Source organism: Drosophila ficusphila, unplaced genomic scaffold, assembly GCF_018152265.1.
Source record: "Drosophila ficusphila isolate 14025-0441.05 unplaced genomic scaffold, ASM1815226v1 contig_791, whole genome shotgun sequence".
NCBI classification, from domain to species: Eukaryota; Metazoa; Arthropoda; class Insecta; order Diptera; family Drosophilidae; genus Drosophila; species Drosophila ficusphila.
Genome location: NW_025064737.1, coordinates 10,204,656 through 10,223,652, shown reverse-complemented (window position 1 = coordinate 10,223,652; position 18,997 = coordinate 10,204,656). Strand labels below are relative to the sequence as shown.

Sequence of the window (18,997 nt, the reverse complement as noted above, 5' to 3'; positions counted from 1 at the left end):
TATTTTATAATTGTGGGGATGGCGAAGAACAGACAGAAGGCCTGCTGCAAACTGGTCTCCCAACTCATTGAGGAAATGCACATGGCATCAGCATAGGCAGCTAACGAGGAATCAGCGATGGATTTTAAATTTAAAAATAGTTAATTGACTAGACTCGCATTTAAGACTCACAAGACATGGATTGTCTTAAAATGTGTAGTATAAGCCTTAGGAATATTTAAACTAAATTATGTAAAAATTTTGTAAAATAAACTAAAACTACCGAATTTGTAATATACTTGTGGGGGCTCATACAAATGTGCTGTTGCTCTCTCTCTCTCTCTCTCCCTCTATATAGTCGCCCGATCCGGAACGTTCCTACTTACATATATAGTGCGAACAATAACTACATAACTTTTGGTAAAGTTTCAGCAAGATAGCTTTACAACTGAGAGACTAGTTAACATAGAAACAGGCAGGCGGAGGTCTCTCCGTGGCCATGCTGAAACTTTACAAAAAGTTGTACACGTTTAGTTAGAATCAGATCGTGATGCTGATCAAGAATATATATTATTTGTGGGGTCTGAGGTGTCTCCGTCACTGCGTTGCAAACTTCTGACTGCAATTATAATAACCTCTGCAAATGTACAATGAAATTTAAGGTAAGTAATTTCAGCAAAAAAGTAGGCAAAATATTTGACATCAGTTCAATACCTGACTAAAAGCTGATGTACATAAAACCATTTTATGTATGTATATATTATTATGAGCCGAAAGCCTGAACATTTTTAAAAGATCTTTAAAATAAAAATATCATTTTTTTATTTTAAATTTTTTATAAATAGGCTCCAAAGATAAAAATTCATTATTTTATATTTATTTTAATACAATCTTTATTTAGCGTGGATATTTAAAGGAGGAAATTATAATAATATTACGTCTCTAAGTACTATTACTAAATGTTCTATGAAGTGGGTGGGCGGGGAAGTGCGGAATACACAGAGAATATTTAAGCTAGTTGAACAAGAGTTATGATAAAGAACTATATGGAACTACATTATAAACGAAGCGATAAACAATATCTGTACACACACATACATATAACTCCATGGATAAGCACACACACATAAACGTATATTTGTACAACGAGAATTGCTATTAGTTATTTACACGAATTATAAACTAGATGCCAGTTAGGCACATTTAAAACTAATAACAACCCATTTGCATTTTCCATTTCTATTAGGTTTTGACCAAATCATAATAGAATTAATATCTTTCCGGAGAAGTTAGTTTTATATATATTATGATTTTGTTAAACCTTAAGATACAGAAATCGCAAACAGTGCTGAATGGGACTAATGTCTAAAGTCTTTTCAATGCAATGATTCCAGCGTGGGCTTCAAGTTAGGGTGCAGTTTCTGAGGAGGAGGGAGATCACATCACGGAGGAGGCGTCCAACTATGGTATCTTACGACCTTACGAGGTGGCCATCAGCTTGGCCGCCTGGATGACGTTGTGCTGGTGATGATAGCCGGCCAACTCGCTGGCCGCTCCGCCCGCCATCGCCGCCGAGGATGCAGCTCCTCCCAGCGGACCAAAGGTGCCGCCAAAGTAGCAGTTGTTCACATAGTCGTAGTTCGTGGCACTCGCCTCCGTTTTCACTCCATAAGCAGCGGCAGCAGCTGCGGCGTGCAGATGATGATGGGCCGCCGCGGTCACATGGTGACCATGGGATCCGCCCAGGTGATGGTGGTGCTGGTAGTGGGGCGATGGGGTGCCATTGCTCAGCGTCGGCGTTTCGGCACTGTGCGACGTGTAGGCGGACGCACTGCCTCCCCCGGAACTGCTCCCTGTGGTGTAGAGCTGCGATCCCGTCGCTCCGTGCAGCTGACGAGCACTCAGCTGGGATTGACTGGAGCTGGGGGTCATCCCGTGGCCATGTTGCTGGTGCTGCTGCTGCGTCGTCGCCTGTCCGTAGTGGGGAAAGCACTGCTGGTGTTGCTGCTGCTGCTGCTGTTGTTGCTGCTGCTGTTGCTGTTGTTGCTGCTGCTGCTGCTGCGCATTGTGATGCGCCATCAGGGAGCTGCTACTGCTGGCCGTGCTCTTGAGGTCGGAGTGCAGCTTGTTGAGGCTGTGCCGCTCCAGACTCAGAGAAGGCTTGAGATCTGTTGGGGGAAAGAACAAAAGTATGGAATTAGTTTCGTTTACAATCTCAGGGAAAAGAACATCACAGTTATCTAAGAAAAATCACATGGGTAAAATTATATCTTTTAGATTTGTATATAAGTTCAATTTCTCTCTTGATTTCTACTTTCTAATCTTAATAAAATTTCACATAATATAATAGCTTAAATTGAGATTTTCTGAAAAACCATGATAAACTGAACAAAAGGAACTATAACTTGTTAGATATATTTCTAAAGTAAACATCTGTCTTCGCAACTCACCGTGCTCTTCCTTGCACTCCTTGATGGCCTCCAAAGTGGAGCTGGATCCCGATCCAGAGCCCGTTCCGCCAGCTGAACCACTGCCAGTCTTCTTGGGCTTTCGCTTCCTTGTCTGGATGCCATCCTTCCGCATGGCCAGTGGCCTGTTGACTCCGTGCAACTTGTAGTACAAACCACAGGCATTGCACACCGGTTCCCCATCATTGTTGCGCCTCCAAAGTGTCGTGGTGCGGGTGCCGCAGTTCGTGCAACACAATCCCAATCTCCTAGTGGCCGTCTAAAAGGGAAACACAATGGTTAAAACCGAATCTAGAGAGGATCTGGAGGGGATTACTCACGGCACTCACCAGGCGCTTGCTGGGTTTGATCAGCGGCCGGTTCATTCCGTTCATCTTGTGGTACAGTCCGCAGGCGTTGCACAGATAGTGGCCAGTGCCATCCCGTCGCCACAAGGGAGTCGATATGGCGCCGCAGTTGACGCACTCTCGTCCCTCGCCAAACTGGAAATCCATGGCACTTTCGTAGGGCGAGGATCGCTGGAATCCCGACGGATCGTAGGCACTGCGCCAGGAGCCCATCATTACGGCGGCATTGGGCGAGTAGAACTGCGCAGGCAGCTGCGCATGCGCAGATCCAAAACTGTCCGTGGTCCAGGCATTCTGTGCAGCTGCACTTCCGAAATGCGCGGCCACGTGGTTGTACTGTCTATTGGAGGGCACATAAACCGGAGCGTTCACCGCCTGCTGGTGATAGCCAGACACCCCGACTCCCACTCCCACTCCGGCACTTGCCGCACTCCCGGCGGCAGCCAGATCCGTGTACGCCGCTACGGCGCTGCTGTGGTACATCTTTACGGCCGCGGCGTGCGAGGCTGACACGGAGGCGGATGTGGATGCGGATGACGATGACGATGCGGATGTGGATGCGGAGGCAACCGGAAACGTCACGTTCTGAAGGTCACCGCTGAAGTGCGGATAGTCGCGGCTCGACAGCTGATCCGATGTGGACTGCAAAGAAAAGAGAGTAATGATACGTTATTAGTTAAAAGTTAAAAATTAAAAATTATTTAATAAGAAGACTGTTGCAAAAATGGATAAAAAGGTTTATAAAGAAAATGGTCAACATACGTAAAACTACTTTATATAGAATATATAGAAGCTACCTATTCCATAGAAGAACGTCACATTTTGTTTTAGTTCTACAACAATTTATTTAAAATATGGTATTAATATTTAGTAGTGTTGCACATGCATAAAAATAAAACTAAAAGGACAATAAAATAGTAATAGTGCAACTGGGGCTATTAAACGAAATAGGTTTCAAAAATGTATTTAAAGAACTTTAATACTATGGACTTCTCTTAGAGGCCATATACCAATTCTTTCCTTTCAACTCCCCTCTCCCCAACTCCCTTTTCTGTCTCTTTCGTTCAGGGTCTGCCATTGGATGCTCTGGCTCTTGGGAAACTCCCCTTGGCCGGCAGCCATTTTGGTTTTGTTTCTGACTGCAACTCCTGCGACTGCTCTACCCCCTACCCCTTCTCCTCCTCCTCCTCCACCGAATGGGAACCCGTTTTCCCGGACTGCGCCCTTTCGGTTACCATCTCGAATTAATGGCGCTCTCTGCATCTCAAACTGCTCGTGTATCTTGGCATCCGTGAGTTTGTGCATCTGTATCTTTGGCTTCGCAGCACTTATCTGGTGCGTAGGCACTTCGTTTTCGGTGAGGAGGAGTGGGAGGGACTGGCCACAAAGTGTCATTCTCAGGCACTCGGTACTTATTTAAAAAAAATAAACTGGGAATTACGTTAATATGATTCCATAAAGTAGTGATAGGCAAAGTACAGCATTCGAAGGATTTGATGTTTTACTGAATGTAAATGAAGGCAAAAATTTACTAATTACAAATCGTCTACCTAACAACAAAAATTCCAATTCGTTTTAAATCTTTACGATTGTTTTGATATTTCATAAAAAATTTTCATTGTTCATTCAACATTTTTGCACCAAATGAGGGAGAAGGCTTCAAGTGGCTTTAGCTGTTTCACCCACATACACTTTAATTGTATTCAGATTCAGTTTTTTTGTATTTCTATTTCAGAAAAGTTCAACAGCCAAAGCACCAGCAACAACAATAACGAAAACCGACAGCGATCATCGAAATCTGTGCTTCACATCGATTTCAATTAAGGCGCCAATTGCATATTTTTATTTATGCGGATATATTCGAATATTTTTTTAAATTGCCTTTACAGCCAGCCACAACGCATCGAAAAAAAGAAAAAACATTTGACGTCTTTATCTTATCCCACAAATTTAATGCGATGATGTATGAAATTTTTAATTTTCCCCATTCCAGTTCGCCTCGAGGGGGGAGCAAATAAATTTGATTTGTAAACAGATGGCCACTTAAGGGGCGGGGGATTGGGAATGGCAAAGTTTGGGCAATATTCATGAAATTAAAAGATTTTAAATTGCAGTTCAATGTAATCGCACGAAGTCAAGTTGTTGAACAAGAAATCGAGGCAAGGGATCTGGGGATTAAAAAGCCGCCGGCAATTTAAGCAACGCATTGCAATTATTTAAGAGATTAAAACTATGTCTAGTGCAATAAAAAGCGTACGCTATAAATTTATTCTAAAACTTAACAAGATTTTTGGTCGTAAACTGTAGTTAAGAGTTTAATGGTTAAATTATTCTTTACGAGCACTCTAAAGTCAATATATTTGGATCACCTGAAGTGGTATAATTAATAAACCACCATAACAATATATATTGTTTTTATTCCTATCGATTAATTGAACAATTTGTATTGCCGACACATTTTTATTATGTTCTCTGTATCGCACGTGCTTTTTATATTCGTTTTAAGTGCATGTTTTTTGTTTTTACCATTCACATTTGTTTAAATTTCGAATGTTTATATTTTTTTTTTAAATTTGGAAAAAGTCCTCGAAGTAAATTCAAAACGGCGTTAAATTATAAGATATTGATTCGTATTGATTGAGTGCAACATGACGTATGAGCAATAATATTTAAGACCCAACACGCAACTGTCAAAACAAATTAATTGCGAGAGCGAGAAGGGGATACATACGCACATAGGTGAAGATCAGTGCAGCAATTTCGGCTGCAATTCCTCAAATTCCAGCCAGCCATGCGTGCGAAAGGGACGGGCAGAGACGGGGGCAATCAAAGAGTTGACCACGCGTGCATAATGACGTCGCTCCCCCCTCTTAAGATCACTCGATCAAAGAGAGCGCCGAGTGAGAGATGCGATGGCGATGGAGTTAAGCCGGCCTGGAAGTCGCAGGGCGAGATCAAAGCAGGCGGCGACCACACGAAAAATTGTCAACAAGGCAGGCGCAAAAGGCCAAAAGGATGGGCGAACGACTCGAAGGGATCATGACGTATGGAGCAGTCCAATGTGCGAGTGAGGGAGAGGGCGCTTTGGCGCTTATTAAAAAGCGATCAGCAAAAGGGACAAACCGCGAAATCCCTTAAAAGAGGCGAGGAATTCAAATAAACAGCCATAAAAATTAATTTCATTAAAGTGCACTCAAAAAAATTGAAAACCTTTTGAGAATTCCTAACATCTTGTTTACAATTGTTTAAGAATGTAAATATTCTGTTTATAAATTTTGTTTTTATTGTTTAGGAAACCATTTAAGATATTTCAGCTTCTACTTTGTCTTGAAATATTATTTTCAAAGGAGTTTTAAAATATTTTTTAAGTGCATAAAAGAAGAACAACAAATAAGGATACCTATACCAAGTATAACGTTAATAATTTGTCACCGCAGATGAAGGAACAAAAACAAACAGAGAAAACCACTTGAGCGGGAATGGCCGGGTAAAAAGAAAACAGAAGAGCCAGAAGCAGGAGGATCCAAGGAGGATGGGGGCAGAGGATAAGTGGAGACCGAGGATGAGCGGCGCTTTGAGTGTTTATGTCTTGGTTTTTTCCCGCTCTTAAGCTGGCGCTCTGCCGTCAAGTGGAGGATCCTGTTTTCCTCTCTCCACTCCTTTCCACTCTCCTCCACTTCAGCCAACTCCACTTGAATCATTCATTCATTCATTGATCTTCGCTATTCCAGGCTCTCTCCTCGCTTTCTCCTATCCTCTTCCCTCCCCTTCCCCCTTTTCCTTAGCGGCTGCTTGTTTCGGTTTTGGATTTTGTTTTTGCCTAATCGTTGCACCATTTAAGTTTGCCGCCTGTCAAGGCTCATCTTATAAGAGGAAAATAATTTTACTACAAGATTAAGGAGTTATTAAAGTTGATTTGAAACTAATTAATCTGATAAACTATTTACTTGGTTAAAAGATATATACTGACACATGAAACTGATACTGGATATTATGCCTAGTTCTGTTATTGGGACTCAATCTATTTATTTAATATGTTCCATGTTTCTATATTCGTAACGCTATTTATCTGGACAAAATGTATTAAAATAGTATTTATTTTTAAAAGGTGGAGCACAATAAGTTTTGACAAAAAAACGCTCTTACATTTTTTAAAATAAAATGCTTAAAATAATTAATTAAAGCTCTGGACGTAATACCCCAGCCAAAAAGGAAGCTGCAGCACATGTTCGGCGACATAATTACGAGAACTTGAAAAACGTGAGTTGAACTTACATCGCCATCACTCAGCAAGATGCCCATGATTTATGTTTGAAAAATTCGCGATTCGCAGCTCGTTTTAGAATGATTAATGGGCCACGCACGCAGCTCAGTTCAAGTTGAGGTTGAAAGCGATTCGGATTGGGCTTCCGATACGGATATATTGATTCGATTCTGTATAGCTATGGTTATTGAAAATGACGGTGTCGTTGCAAAGTGTAAATAAATTATCGTTTCACAAATGCATTCAGATTAATTGCAACAAGTTCGGAATGTTTTATTGCACTTTTACACGAAGTTTGTTTATTATTTATATGGCATTTTATGGGCCTTGTTGTAAGACATTTGATTAATGTGGCCTATAAAGCAATAAATTTCGTTTTAATCCATTTACGAGCACTTAACCGATTCCGGGGCTTTTGTTTCTGTGTTCTTCTTTTTAATTGTTCTTTTTTTTTTGAGAGCGAGAGCACAACGATCTGAATTCCTTGAGGCGAGCAAACAAACTAAAAAACTCCCCGAAGTAAACAAAACTTAATCCCAAATATCCAGATCCAGTTCCAGGCGTTGGCGTCGGCGTCAACGCAGGCAGCGACTGCGAAGCCGGCAGCATATCGGCAAGAAGTCAACGGCAACAACATAAAAAGTCAATTTCATCAATGGGCAGTCCGTCGTCGCTCCGCTCTCTCCCTCTCATCCGCTTTGGATATGTCAACCAACTTCCATGGGCGGGAGCGAGATGCACTCAGTTGACAGGTAAAAATTTGTAGGTGCATTTCACGATGCCAGCTTCGGCAGAGACGCCGGCAGAGGCGCTGACTCGAAAATTAGTCAATTTCATGTAAGTATTGAAAAATGATGTCCCGCACACTTGAGCCGGTAAATTGAAGCAGGTCCGCACTTGAGACCCGGAACGGTAGGCACTCTACCACTCGGCCCTCTAATCCGCTTTTCTAGACCCCAATCCAGAATCCTATACCCATTTCTATCCCGGATCGTACACAGGAAGAAATTATCATAAAGATCTTTTCCTTGTTTGCTTCCATAGTTTGAAGGAATGTTAAAACTTGTAAAAGTTTCATATTAATAACTAACTAAAATTGTTTTTATTTAAAAAAATCTATAGCTTCTTTTTATATATTATACATTTTTTGGATATTAACTAACAAATTTTATATGTTGGCATAAAAAAACTTAAGTACCTACCTAAGTACCTACCTATTTCCTCAAGTGTATCTCCACTTGAAAATGATATTATTTTTCTTGTGTGTATGAGAATCAAAAACCGAGGCGAGATTGTGGGCACTGAAGGCCCGGCCCATTGTCAGCAGCTCATTAAATTGCCTGGGCGTGTGTCTGTCCCCGGGAAAGGATCACAGGATCTCGACAGGCTCGGATTAATTGATCGCTCATCCATGTGTGTGTTTCTGTTTATATATCTCTTAATGGTAGGCGATTAATCCAGATGACTCAAATCGCAACTACGTCAGGGGAAATTACATAAATTCTTTGGAGGAGGAGTAAGGGTTCGACATTCTTATAGCCCTACGTTAATACGACAGATAAGTGCGTAAAGATAAGTAATGTGAATAATGTTTCTAAGAAATTTAATTTTTAACCACAATTGATAAATAAGTTTTTGTCAAAATATTTAATTACTTTGTATTTCGTGTAAAACTTATTTAATTATTTCCCTCCTATTTAAATGACTAGAAGTCAGTAGTAATGTGTATGAAAAAGCCAAACCAATAATTTGTACATTAAAAACTCATGTAATTTGCGTTCTATTTATGTATAGTAATTCACTGAAGATTTCCTTTATGTTTCATGAGTAAAAACAATTCTAGTTTTAGCCTGGGTTCAGACCGAACCATTAGGTTGCTAATTCGGAAACACAACTCGACCACAAATCATTCGGAAGGCAACCGGAGACCCCAGGCGACGTCATTAATCAAGCAATTTGCCTTATTTTCTGGCAATCGGCCAAAACAAGAAAAGGTTCTCGATGAGCGAGGGAGTGAGAGGGCGAAAGGCCAGATCCGCTCCATTAAAATGCAAAGCAAAAGTGGCAGAAAGGGAAAAAACAGCAACAAAAGAAAATAAAACAAAAGCAGGGCGAGGAAAGTCAGTCAGAAAGCCAGTGGAAGGTGAGGAGGTACGAAAGATGTCAAAACAAAAACCGCAGGGGTGGGGGTTTTTTTCGAAGGAGGAGAAGGAGGGAAGGGGCGGGACATGCGCATATTTCAATCCGCGCTGACACATCCTGCTGCGCTAATGGACCTTAATTTGTGAACAGCTTTATATATCATGCGCCAGACCGTTAATGTGATCATCCACACGATCTGGCCGCGACTCCAAGTTGAAGGTGGAGCGGGCGATAAAGTTTTTTATGGAGCTTATCGGGCTGAATGCGCGGAATGGCATGGAACTGGCACGCGCTTTCCTGGAAATGGGAAAACCACCAGAGGATAGGCTCTCTGGAGAAAGTGCAGGAGAGCGATTCTCGAGTCCATTGAGCTCCTGATAACACGCAGACAAATGATAATTGTTCTGGCTCCACTCTAATCCTTCCTTTTAGTCCAAAGGGAAAACCTTCATCGATTTCGTTTTTGGAGTGGGGGAAATGTCGCCAGAGTTTTCAAAGTGGCGTCACCGCTATCCACCCCTTTCTTCCACTTTCTCCCCAACCCTCGAAAAAGGGAAAACCCAATGAAGTCTTACTCTCGGGTACTTTGCATCTCGATAATCACAATTCCCATTGATCGTCATCGCCATCATCGGTGTCTTTTTTCCCCTCTCGGCGAAGATGAAAGCAATCTTTATTGGTTTTTGTAGTGATTTTAAGTGGATTTGTGGTTCGATTCTTAATGCCGAAGTGCGCCAGGGCAGCCTCAGATTCAGAGATCCAAAGATTCGGATTCAACCCCAACCTCTGCGACTGCGGCTGCGATGTCTCTGCGGTTATATCGTTTTTATTCAAATTTGTATGTTTATTTCTTTCTTTATGCGTAATTATGAGAATCTTCCAGCTGTCGTCCGCCAGACGAAGACATACTTGGCCCGCGGCCTTTGAGTGTTTTAGGCAGTTTGAGGCTTGTAATTATGGACATTGGTTCGTCTTTAATGTCGCAAATGCATCTAGTCAAGGGAGGGGGCAGGGGGTTTTGAGAGGGAGCGGTTTTATAAGGTTAAGGTTCTTTGATGGCATTTCCATCACCAGTTGGGCAAGTCAAGTGTGCATTTTGAGATTCAACGGTGAGTGGAAAAGCTTTTTGGTAGCATTTGCAGTCGATTATAATTATCACTATGGCACTTAGAATAAATATAAGAATTCTACCTATCTTTATATGCAACGCATTTTAATTTTAGTTATAAGTATAAAGACTTGAGCAGATTTGTTAGTTCAAATAGATGCAGTTGAGTGGCAATAAAAGTACACAACTTTACAGTGAAATAAACTTAAATTTTTTAACTAATAAAAAATCCACTCGTTTTTCCAAATATTTGCTTTTATTATTGACTCATTGAAGAAACTGATTAATACAAATTATTTTTTTTATATGTGAATTTCGATTGTTATGGTTTCAATGCAAATTGTTATTCAATGCAAATGACTGACTGTAAAGCATTGTAAAGTACCCCAATGAAAATGAAAATTAGTTATTAGGTTATTGTACAAAAAGTGTCTGAACCAAACGGCTTAGTAATTTTACTAGCGCCACAAAGGTTCCGGCCTGCTTTCGTTATCGCAGTGCCATTAGGGTTCTTTTCAAACAATCGCCGCAGTTACCCATCAAAGTAACTCCCCGAGCTCCACTTTTCGATGTGGCACCCCCACTTTTCCCCATTCCCGACCCGCACTCACTTCAAGGAGGCACTTGACATAGCAACTAAAACGCAATTGAAGTGCGACGAATTAATTAATTATGGCCACCTAATGTCGAAGAAGGAAAATGTGCATTTGGGGGCTTTCGAAAGTTTTTATTTTTATTAGACATTGGCGCCGTCCCGAGGCTCAAATGAACTTAAAGCCTGAGAAATACTGAGATAAGGTCCAACTGCTAGCGGATTCGAAATCTGTTTCTCGAACAGAACTTATCGTTGTGGAACACAGCTTCCTCTAAGACCCAACGATAAGTGCGGAGATTATGCCTCCTCCGCGAAGGTTTCCAACGGCCTCGATTTGAGAATCCCGTCTTGATAGCGATATCGCCTTGAATATGGCAACCTTATCGCGCCGACTCTTTGTATCCAGCTAAGAATTATAATTATGATTTATGTGGCAGTGTGATTCCAATTTAATCTGCGCCACTGGTAAACAATATTGCGGATAAGGATTGGAGAACAGTGGGTGACTTATAGTCAATGATAGCCACCATGAATGATTAATACGTATTGCGATATAAGAATATATCTGTAGAATAAAACTTATACGACATGTGGTATTTAAAATTCTTTTGCGATTTAAATATCAAAATATTTTTGTATATCTTAAACAAGTGAGCAATAATATTTTTTAATAAATTATATTTATTTTAAGAATATTGTTCAACGTTTAAATATCTCCTTCTGAAGCAACCTAAAAATATTCCATAACCCACACAGCAAGAAACTCAGACTGCTGACGCCAGTTTTCCGGCTACCGAGAAGTGCCAGGACCTCGCCAGGATCTGCTATCTGCTGGCCAGGTCCTTGGCTAACACGCAATTAGCCGCCGTCTCGCAATTCACGGCAGGACTTCCAGGACGTTGGGTCAATGGTAATAAAAAATCCACTCGTTTTTCCAAATATTTGCTTTTATTATTGACTCATTGAAGAAACTGATTAATACAAATTATTTTTTTTATATGTGAATTTCGATTGTTATGGTTTCAATGCAAATTGTTATTCAATGCAAATGACTGACTGTAAAGCATTGTAAAGTACCCCAATGAAAATGAAAATTAGTTATTAGGTTATTGTACAAAAAGTGTCTGAACCAAACGGCTTAGTAATTTTACTAGCGCCACAAAGGTTCCGGCCTGCTTTCGTTATCGCAGTGCCATTAGGGTTCTTTTCAAACAATCGCCGCAGTTACCCATCAAAGTAACTCCCCGAGCTCCACTTTTCGATGTGGCACCCCCACTTTTCCCCATTCCCGACCCGCACTCACTTCAAGGAGGCACTTGACATAGCAACTAAAACGCAATTGAAGTGCGACGGCTACTTACAAATTCCTGAACAACAAAAAAATTAAAGTTGGAGAACTAGCGAAGAACTCAATTTGAATATGGAAAGATAAGTGAGGCCGCTCCGCCCTTCCCCTTCTCTCCGTCCCCCGCACTGATGATTGTTCCAATCGCTGATTTTGAGTGTGTGTCAGTCTATAAACATCGCCGAGGATAGAGGCGCACTAAGGCAATCGCTTATCAAGTTGCCTTCGGCGGGGAACTGATGGCGGAAATGGTGACTTATTGCAACTTTTGTACCGATAATGCTTCATTTGCTTGTGCATTTTGTTTTGTAATTAATTACCATGGAGATACGCGTATCTATGCTCACTCACTATGAGCGCACTCTTATGCTGGCTCTTTTCGTTTCTTTATGGTTTTTTTTGGGCCACAGGGCGTGTGAATAACGAAAGACTCAAGCGACGAACTCGATTCGGCGAGAGTCCTTTGCGGTGGAGCATACATAGATGGCGTCTAAATTAAGCCTGCCGAAGGGCTTTTGATCTCTGCCGATACTGGGATACCACAGAGGTTTCCCCCAATCCTCTTGTTCTGTCCCTTTTTGGTTTTCTACACTGGAACACCAACAACAGCTTGACATAGAATCAAATTGATTAGGTAAAAAAAAAATACACAACTTTTTATAAGACAAGTGATTCACTTACAATGTTAAACAAAGTGAACTTAGGAAAATAGCTTGCAATATTTTATTTGTTATTAGAATGGTTTCGCTGAATGCTACCGAATGATAAGTTTGAAATTTTAATGAAAAGTTTGTGGGTTCAGCAGATTTTCTTATTTAATGTATATTTAAGTATTGCTATTAATTCTTGATGTTCTACACATTAAAGGAACTAGCCTAAAAGGTGCTACTATTTAAAATGTCATATTTTATAGCATATTTTTTCTCTGTGTAGTGGTAGTGACAAGTTTTCGGCACGCGGACCGACAGATTCCGGGGGAATGTGCTTCGAATGTGCCTCGAATGTGTCTCTTGATTGGGCCCCCATTCCGCGGTCCGTCGGTCCCTGGCCAAAGCTTTTAAGTGTCTTGGCGTCGGCGCGGCTTATGTCTTCTCCCTCTCCTCTCCCTCTCCCTTCCTCTCCCGGGTGACATTTACATTTGTGAGATCAGAGAGAAACACAGAGAACGAGAGAAAGAGAGAGAGAGAAGCCGAGGAATTAATTGCTGTGGAAAAATCAAGATTTAATCGCCGCTCTTGACTGTGAAACGATGTCGCCTAATTTTTTCTAGTCTTTAATTAATTAATTATGGCCACCTAATGTCGAAGAAGGAAAATGTGCATTTGGGGGCTTTCGAAAGTTTTTATTTTTATTAGACATTGGCGCCGTCCCGAGGCTCAAATGAACTTAAAGCCTGAGAAATACTGAGATAAGGTCCAACTGCTAGCGGATTCGAAATCTGTTTCTCGAACAGAACTTATCGTTGTGGAACACAGCTTCCTCTAAGACCCAACGATAAGTGCGGAGATTATGCCTCCTCCGCGAAGGTTTCCAACGGCCTCGATTTGAGAATCCCGTCTTGATAGCGATATCGCCTTGAATATGGCAACCTTATCGCGCCGACTCTTTGTATCCAGCTAAGAATTATAATTATGATTTATGTGGCAGTGTGATTCCAATTTAATCTGCGCCACTGGTAAACAATATTGCGGATAAGGATTGGAGAACAGTGGGTGACTTATAGTCAATGATAGCCACCATGAATGATTAATACGTATTGCGATATAAGAATATATCTGTAGAATAAAACTTATACGACATGTGGTATTTAAAATTCTTTTGCGATTTAAATATCAAAATATTTTTGTATATCTTAAACAAGTGAGCAATAATATTTTTTAATAAATTATATTTATTTTAAGAATATTGTTCAACGTTTAAATATCTCCTTCTGAAGCAACCTAAAAATATTCCATAACCCACACAGCAAGAAACTCAGACTGCTGACGCCAGTTTTCCGGCTACCGAGAAGTGCCAGGACCTCGCCAGGATCTGCTATCTGCTGGCCAGGTCCTTGGCTAACACGCAATTAGCCGCCGTCTCGCAATTCACGGCAGGACTTCCAGGACGTTGGGTCAATGGGTCTCCAGCCCAAGAGCTGTACTTCCTATTGGGTCCTGGGTTTCTGGCCCGCTGACCTGCTGGAGGTAAAGTGCATTTATCATGGCCTGCCGGCGATACACTTTCCACTTGCGTGCTGCAATATTTCAACTAGCTCTACCTGAATGAATATGGTTATGGACATGGCTACGGGTTCAGTTCAGTTCGCTTGGAATTGTGCTGTGTAGGTTGGTCGCTCGGTGGTCAGCTTGGCGAGCGAGCGAGTGTTAAAATTGCATAATTAGGCTGGCTTGTTGCAGTTTGCATTCGCAGCGAGCTAAGTCTGGGGGTTGATCGAGCAGGGTTGTCAGGGTGTTGGAAAAAGGTATCTTAAATATTTTCCAAAAATGTTAAACTAAAATTTTAAGTTAATCATACTAAATTTAACAAATCAAACACTGGTAGTGACTGGTAATAAGATACAAATTAAGATACAAATTTAAAATGCCATGAGGTTTTGTTTTTTTTTTTAAGAATTCAAAATGGAATTTAAATTCCCTGAAATTTAAAATAACCTAACTAAATATTACTGCACTAGTTATGTACAAATTCCTTTGGCAATCAGGAAACCCTTACCATCGATGACCTTTGATTTGGCCTCGCTAAACATTTTGGGTTAAGATTTATGATGCAATTTCCCGAAAAATTCTATCGGGCCAAACTGGAGACAAAGTTAGAGCCATTTAACTAGTTTTGTTTGGCCTTCCCTCCGATGTTTGAAGCCAATTTCAGTTTTATGGGTTTTGCTGGTCTCATAAAAGTGTCATAAATTAAAAGGCGCTTAAACACGCACACAGATCCATCCACGAAACCCAGAGGTTGGATGGCTGGCATAGGGATCATGTAACCTGTAACCTGTAAATGTAACCTGTGCCACTGGTCACACGCAGCGCCTTTGACTCATGACCTCCGACCTCGGAGGGCGGAGAAGGGCAAAGGTTTGGCTAGCCTTTGGCCTGCTTTTATGGCCCCTACGGACCGGACTTTACTGTTCTCCAGCTAATGATTTTATGGCATTTTTTGCAATATTTTCCCGAATTCGGGAATCTGCCGTCATGTTGTGTCATTGTCAACATGGCCGGGCTCGCTGGGACTCTATTCTCTGGCCACTCGGCTGTCTGGGTCATCCATTGAGCCCTCCACTTCCCGCTGCTGTTGTCCTCTTAGTGGTGGCGCCAGCAGTTAATTGCTATATGGAAGGAATGGCGTGGCACTTGTTAGGACTTGACGAAGGATGACAGATCCGTGGCCTCTGCTCGGAAGTGAAAGTGTAGCAAAGGGTTGCAGGATAACTTCACTGCTAATTGGTCTGGCCAAGGCTAGAGGTTATAATGATAAAAGGGTTGCCAATTCGATAAGGTGTTCAAGGATATTTGGAATTTTAGAAGCAGTAGTATTTCTAGTTCAAGGTTTTCTTTTTGTCGATAACGAGATAAGGATTCCAAAAGCGTGATTTTTTTTTATTAAGCCATTTTATTATGTATTTGAACTAATTTCCAAGGATAAAACCCCGGTGGATAACTGATCTTAACAAAAGATAAAAACAAAAACAAACGACAAATAACTGCTGGGTTTTTAGGAACACTTTGGAGAAAAAAGTCAAAGCTGGTCAGTTCGAATCGCATTGCCAAAAGTATCTAAAAATAAAACCATTCGCTTAATATTATTTATAAGTGCAGAGTTATAAATAAATCTACAAGAAAAAAACTTTCTCACTTGGTAACGGGGAATTCAAATTAAATCAACTTGTTAGAAGGCGATAAAAGCACTTTGAGAGCAATCAAAAATCTATTTAAAATGCCTAATTGTTGCGGAATAATTTCACTTCTTTGTAAGCCACTTCCTCGGACCCCCCTTTTTGGCCCTCCCTCTTTGTCAGCTGCTTACACCTCGCTCTAATTTATGTGCATTACCAAAGAGTTTCGGCCATGTCCCGGACTGAGACGAGACCCTAATGAATAGTGATACGAGCTAATGTTAATGTTAATTCGAATGTTAATGACGACCGTCCGTTGTTCTCCCAGGTTTCGTTCTGGAGTCTTTTGTTGGGGTTGGCCCGAGTCGGCAATTTATGTATCTGCAGTGCAATTGTGCGAATAATTATGCCAACTACTGGCATTGCGAGTAAGTGTTGAAAATAGCATGAAACAAGTTCAGTTTTCAGCTGTTTTCAGGCGTTTTCAACTGCTTTCAGCTGGCTTTGCTGCTTTTGCTACCTGGTTGGCTGCTCCCATCAATTACGGCCAGCCAAATGGAAGCCTGAAAGATTTTTGACATTCGGGCTTTCAACGGGGAGCTAATCGAAACAAAACTGCTCTCATGTCAACTGCCAATGGACGCCAAGTTCATATCAAAACCCTCCCCTGGGACAACCCCTTATCCCCATTGCTTGACAGCTCAAAAGTTGATTTGAAATTTATGGCTTTTCTTGCTATATTTTATGGCAGTTAATGCCTGAATATAAAACCCAAGCGCATAAATTACAATTCAATTAAATTATTGAAAAACACCACAAAACCAAAGGCAATTTCAATTTGATATACACTGAGCTGCTAATGGCACAATCGAAAATGATTCGTTTTTCGTTTGAACCAAATTTACGAACCTTTCACCCTTTCGGCTTCTGGATATCTGTAGCTGTATCTCAAGCGATTGCCTTCAAAGTTATCAAAGATTACCGTCAAACGAGTTTGTTTATATAGATCGGTATCTTAACGTAGTTTTTACATGTTCAACATTAGTCCGATGCTAATTTCATTGTTGATCCATAAAGATTGTGTTGTGGTCGAGCTTTAGCTTAGCTAATTGATACAACAGATCATATTGTTTATGTCTAATTTAAGCTGTAACCGTTTTCACACAGAGTTGCAGTTCGCCAATCATCGGAATCGATCATTGAGTGGCATTTAACAACGCTCTAATGAGTTGCCACTGGAGTTGGGAACCAGTTTCTTAATTTTTTTATGTTCATGAACGGAGAGGTAAGAATAATGTTGTTAATGTGATACTTAAAAGAGGATTCTTCAAATTTAGTATTATTTTTTTTAACTATTATGATAATAAATTGACTTTTCCACTGGATTACGTTATGAACTTTGAAAAAAATAGTACAGAAATTCGATAAATATTGTTCGTTGCAAGGGAACGTACACTTAATAATTAAATAAATGTGAAATAAAGCTAACAAATCGTATAATCACCGTAAAAATATAAGTTTAGGAAAATGGTTACCGTTTAAATTTTAAATAATGCATTTTAGCATGTCTACAAGGTTTTTATATAGCTTTCAACTTACTTAGTTTGGGACAAACAGCGAATATCTGTCTCTTTCCCTCCGTTTGATTCCTCTGCGGTTCACCAATTGCTTTGTTTGATTTATGCTAATCAAGATTCGTATGCCAGTTGGCAGTTATGGCACTTAATGGCCTTTTTGTTGGGTGGTTAAACGAAAATGTGAACTGCTTTTAAATCGCATTTATTGTTTTCACAGCGAACGTTTTGTTAGTTTTTGTTTTGTGCGCTGTTTGATTTGATTTTGAATACTGGTGTCTGAACAAAAGCGCCACAAATCACACGCAATTTACAGATTGATGGGTACCGAAAAAAAAGACGGAGATCACAGCACTCACAGATACACTTTTATATTGGCAGCTGTTAGATGGCCAATGAAATGGATGCGGCATCCGAAAACTTGTTTAATTAATCAAAACGCGACTATTAAAACTGTGAGTTTTCCAGTTTCGGTTGATTGATGATACTTGCTTTCGGTTATAGATCACTGTTTGCTTTTTGGCGACGGCAAATTCGCGTTTCGCTCGCCTCGTTCGCTGCGTTTCGCGTGTCGCGCATAAACGTTCGAAATCCAACTGAAGGCAAGGAATTTCAAATTCGACGGTGACTCCTTGTTTTGTACAACTTGCTGGTGTGTGTGCGCGTTCTGATTGGAATGGGGAAGCACTGGCTCACACGTACAGCGGCACAAGATGGAGTGAGCGTAAGTGAGCGAGCGCGTTTTCCTTTGGGCTTCCGGTTGGACGTACGCTAAGAGAGCAACTGAAGCGCTCTCGCGGGCAAACAAACGGGTTTCCCACACACGCACGCAAACAGTCGCTATCGATATAAAAGTGGGTGTTGCCTTGCTATCGCGATCTCTCTCTTACGCGCCTAATAGCCCATCCTGTTTGCTCGCTCTCTTTCTTAATCGAAATGTGGCCATATTAAAAGTTTTCTTGATTTGCTGTTTAGATATTGGTGTGTGTCAGCAGGAAAGTGGGAGAGAGAAAGAGATAGGGGGCGACTCTCTGGGGACAGCCCACTTTAGCGCTGGCTCACGCGGCGTATGCGCAATGTCTCTCCTTCGCCATTTAAAAGCCATTATATGCGCTAATAAAAGAAATAAATTACAAATATCAAAGCTATAACGACAAGGCTCTTTTTTCCGCAGGTAAAATCCAAACTTTATGTGCTCTTTAATTGGCACATTCATAACTCTTCTCCCATCGCAATTAATGGCTATGTAATAAATACACTTACTTATATACCCGTTCTAGTACTGGCCTGCAATTTATAACTTTAACGCCCACTTGTGATTTATTTATCTGATAATGTCT

At 40.9% G+C, this 18,997-nt stretch overlaps 1 protein-coding gene across 3 annotated transcripts; it reads right to left on the bottom strand.

Annotated features, from left to right (window-relative positions):
• Window positions 1-867: 867 nt before the first annotated feature.
• LOC108097931 (GATA-binding factor A) lies at window positions 868-18,434 on the bottom strand. 3 transcript variants are annotated; one of them, XM_017200523.1, is made up of 4 exons: window positions 17,683-18,434; window positions 2,768-3,436; window positions 2,430-2,706; window positions 868-2,147 (listed from the first exon to the last, which is right to left on the bottom strand). In XM_017200523.1, exons 2-4 carry the CDS (start codon window positions 3,275-3,277, stop codon window positions 1,459-1,461), a joined length of 1,476 nt encoding a protein of 491 aa, XP_017056012.1. In that variant the 5' UTR covers window positions 3,278-3,436; window positions 17,683-18,434; the 3' UTR covers window positions 868-1,458. The 3 variants fall into 3 exon arrangements, with proteins under 3 accessions (XP_017056012.1, XP_017056002.1, XP_017055991.1); XM_017200513.2 differs by lacking the exon at window positions 17,683-18,434 and adding an exon at window positions 7,070-7,564 and having other exon boundaries at window positions 2,777-3,436; XM_017200502.2 differs by lacking the exon at window positions 17,683-18,434 and adding an exon at window positions 7,070-7,563.
• Window positions 18,435-18,997: the final 563 nt, after the last annotated feature.

Coding starts and splice junctions, on each gene's coding strand:
- LOC108097931 (XM_017200502.2), bottom strand. CDS start 7,096: ATGGGCATCTTGCTGAGTGATGGCGAT. Junction 2,707..2,767: donor GCAAGCGCCTGGTGAGTGCC/GTGAGTAATCCC, acceptor TTTCCCTTTTAG/ACGGCCACTAGGAGATTGGG. Junction 2,148..2,429: donor GGAGTGCAAGGAAGAGCACG/GTGAGTTGCGAA, acceptor TTCCCCCAACAG/ATCTCAAGCCTTCTCTGAGT.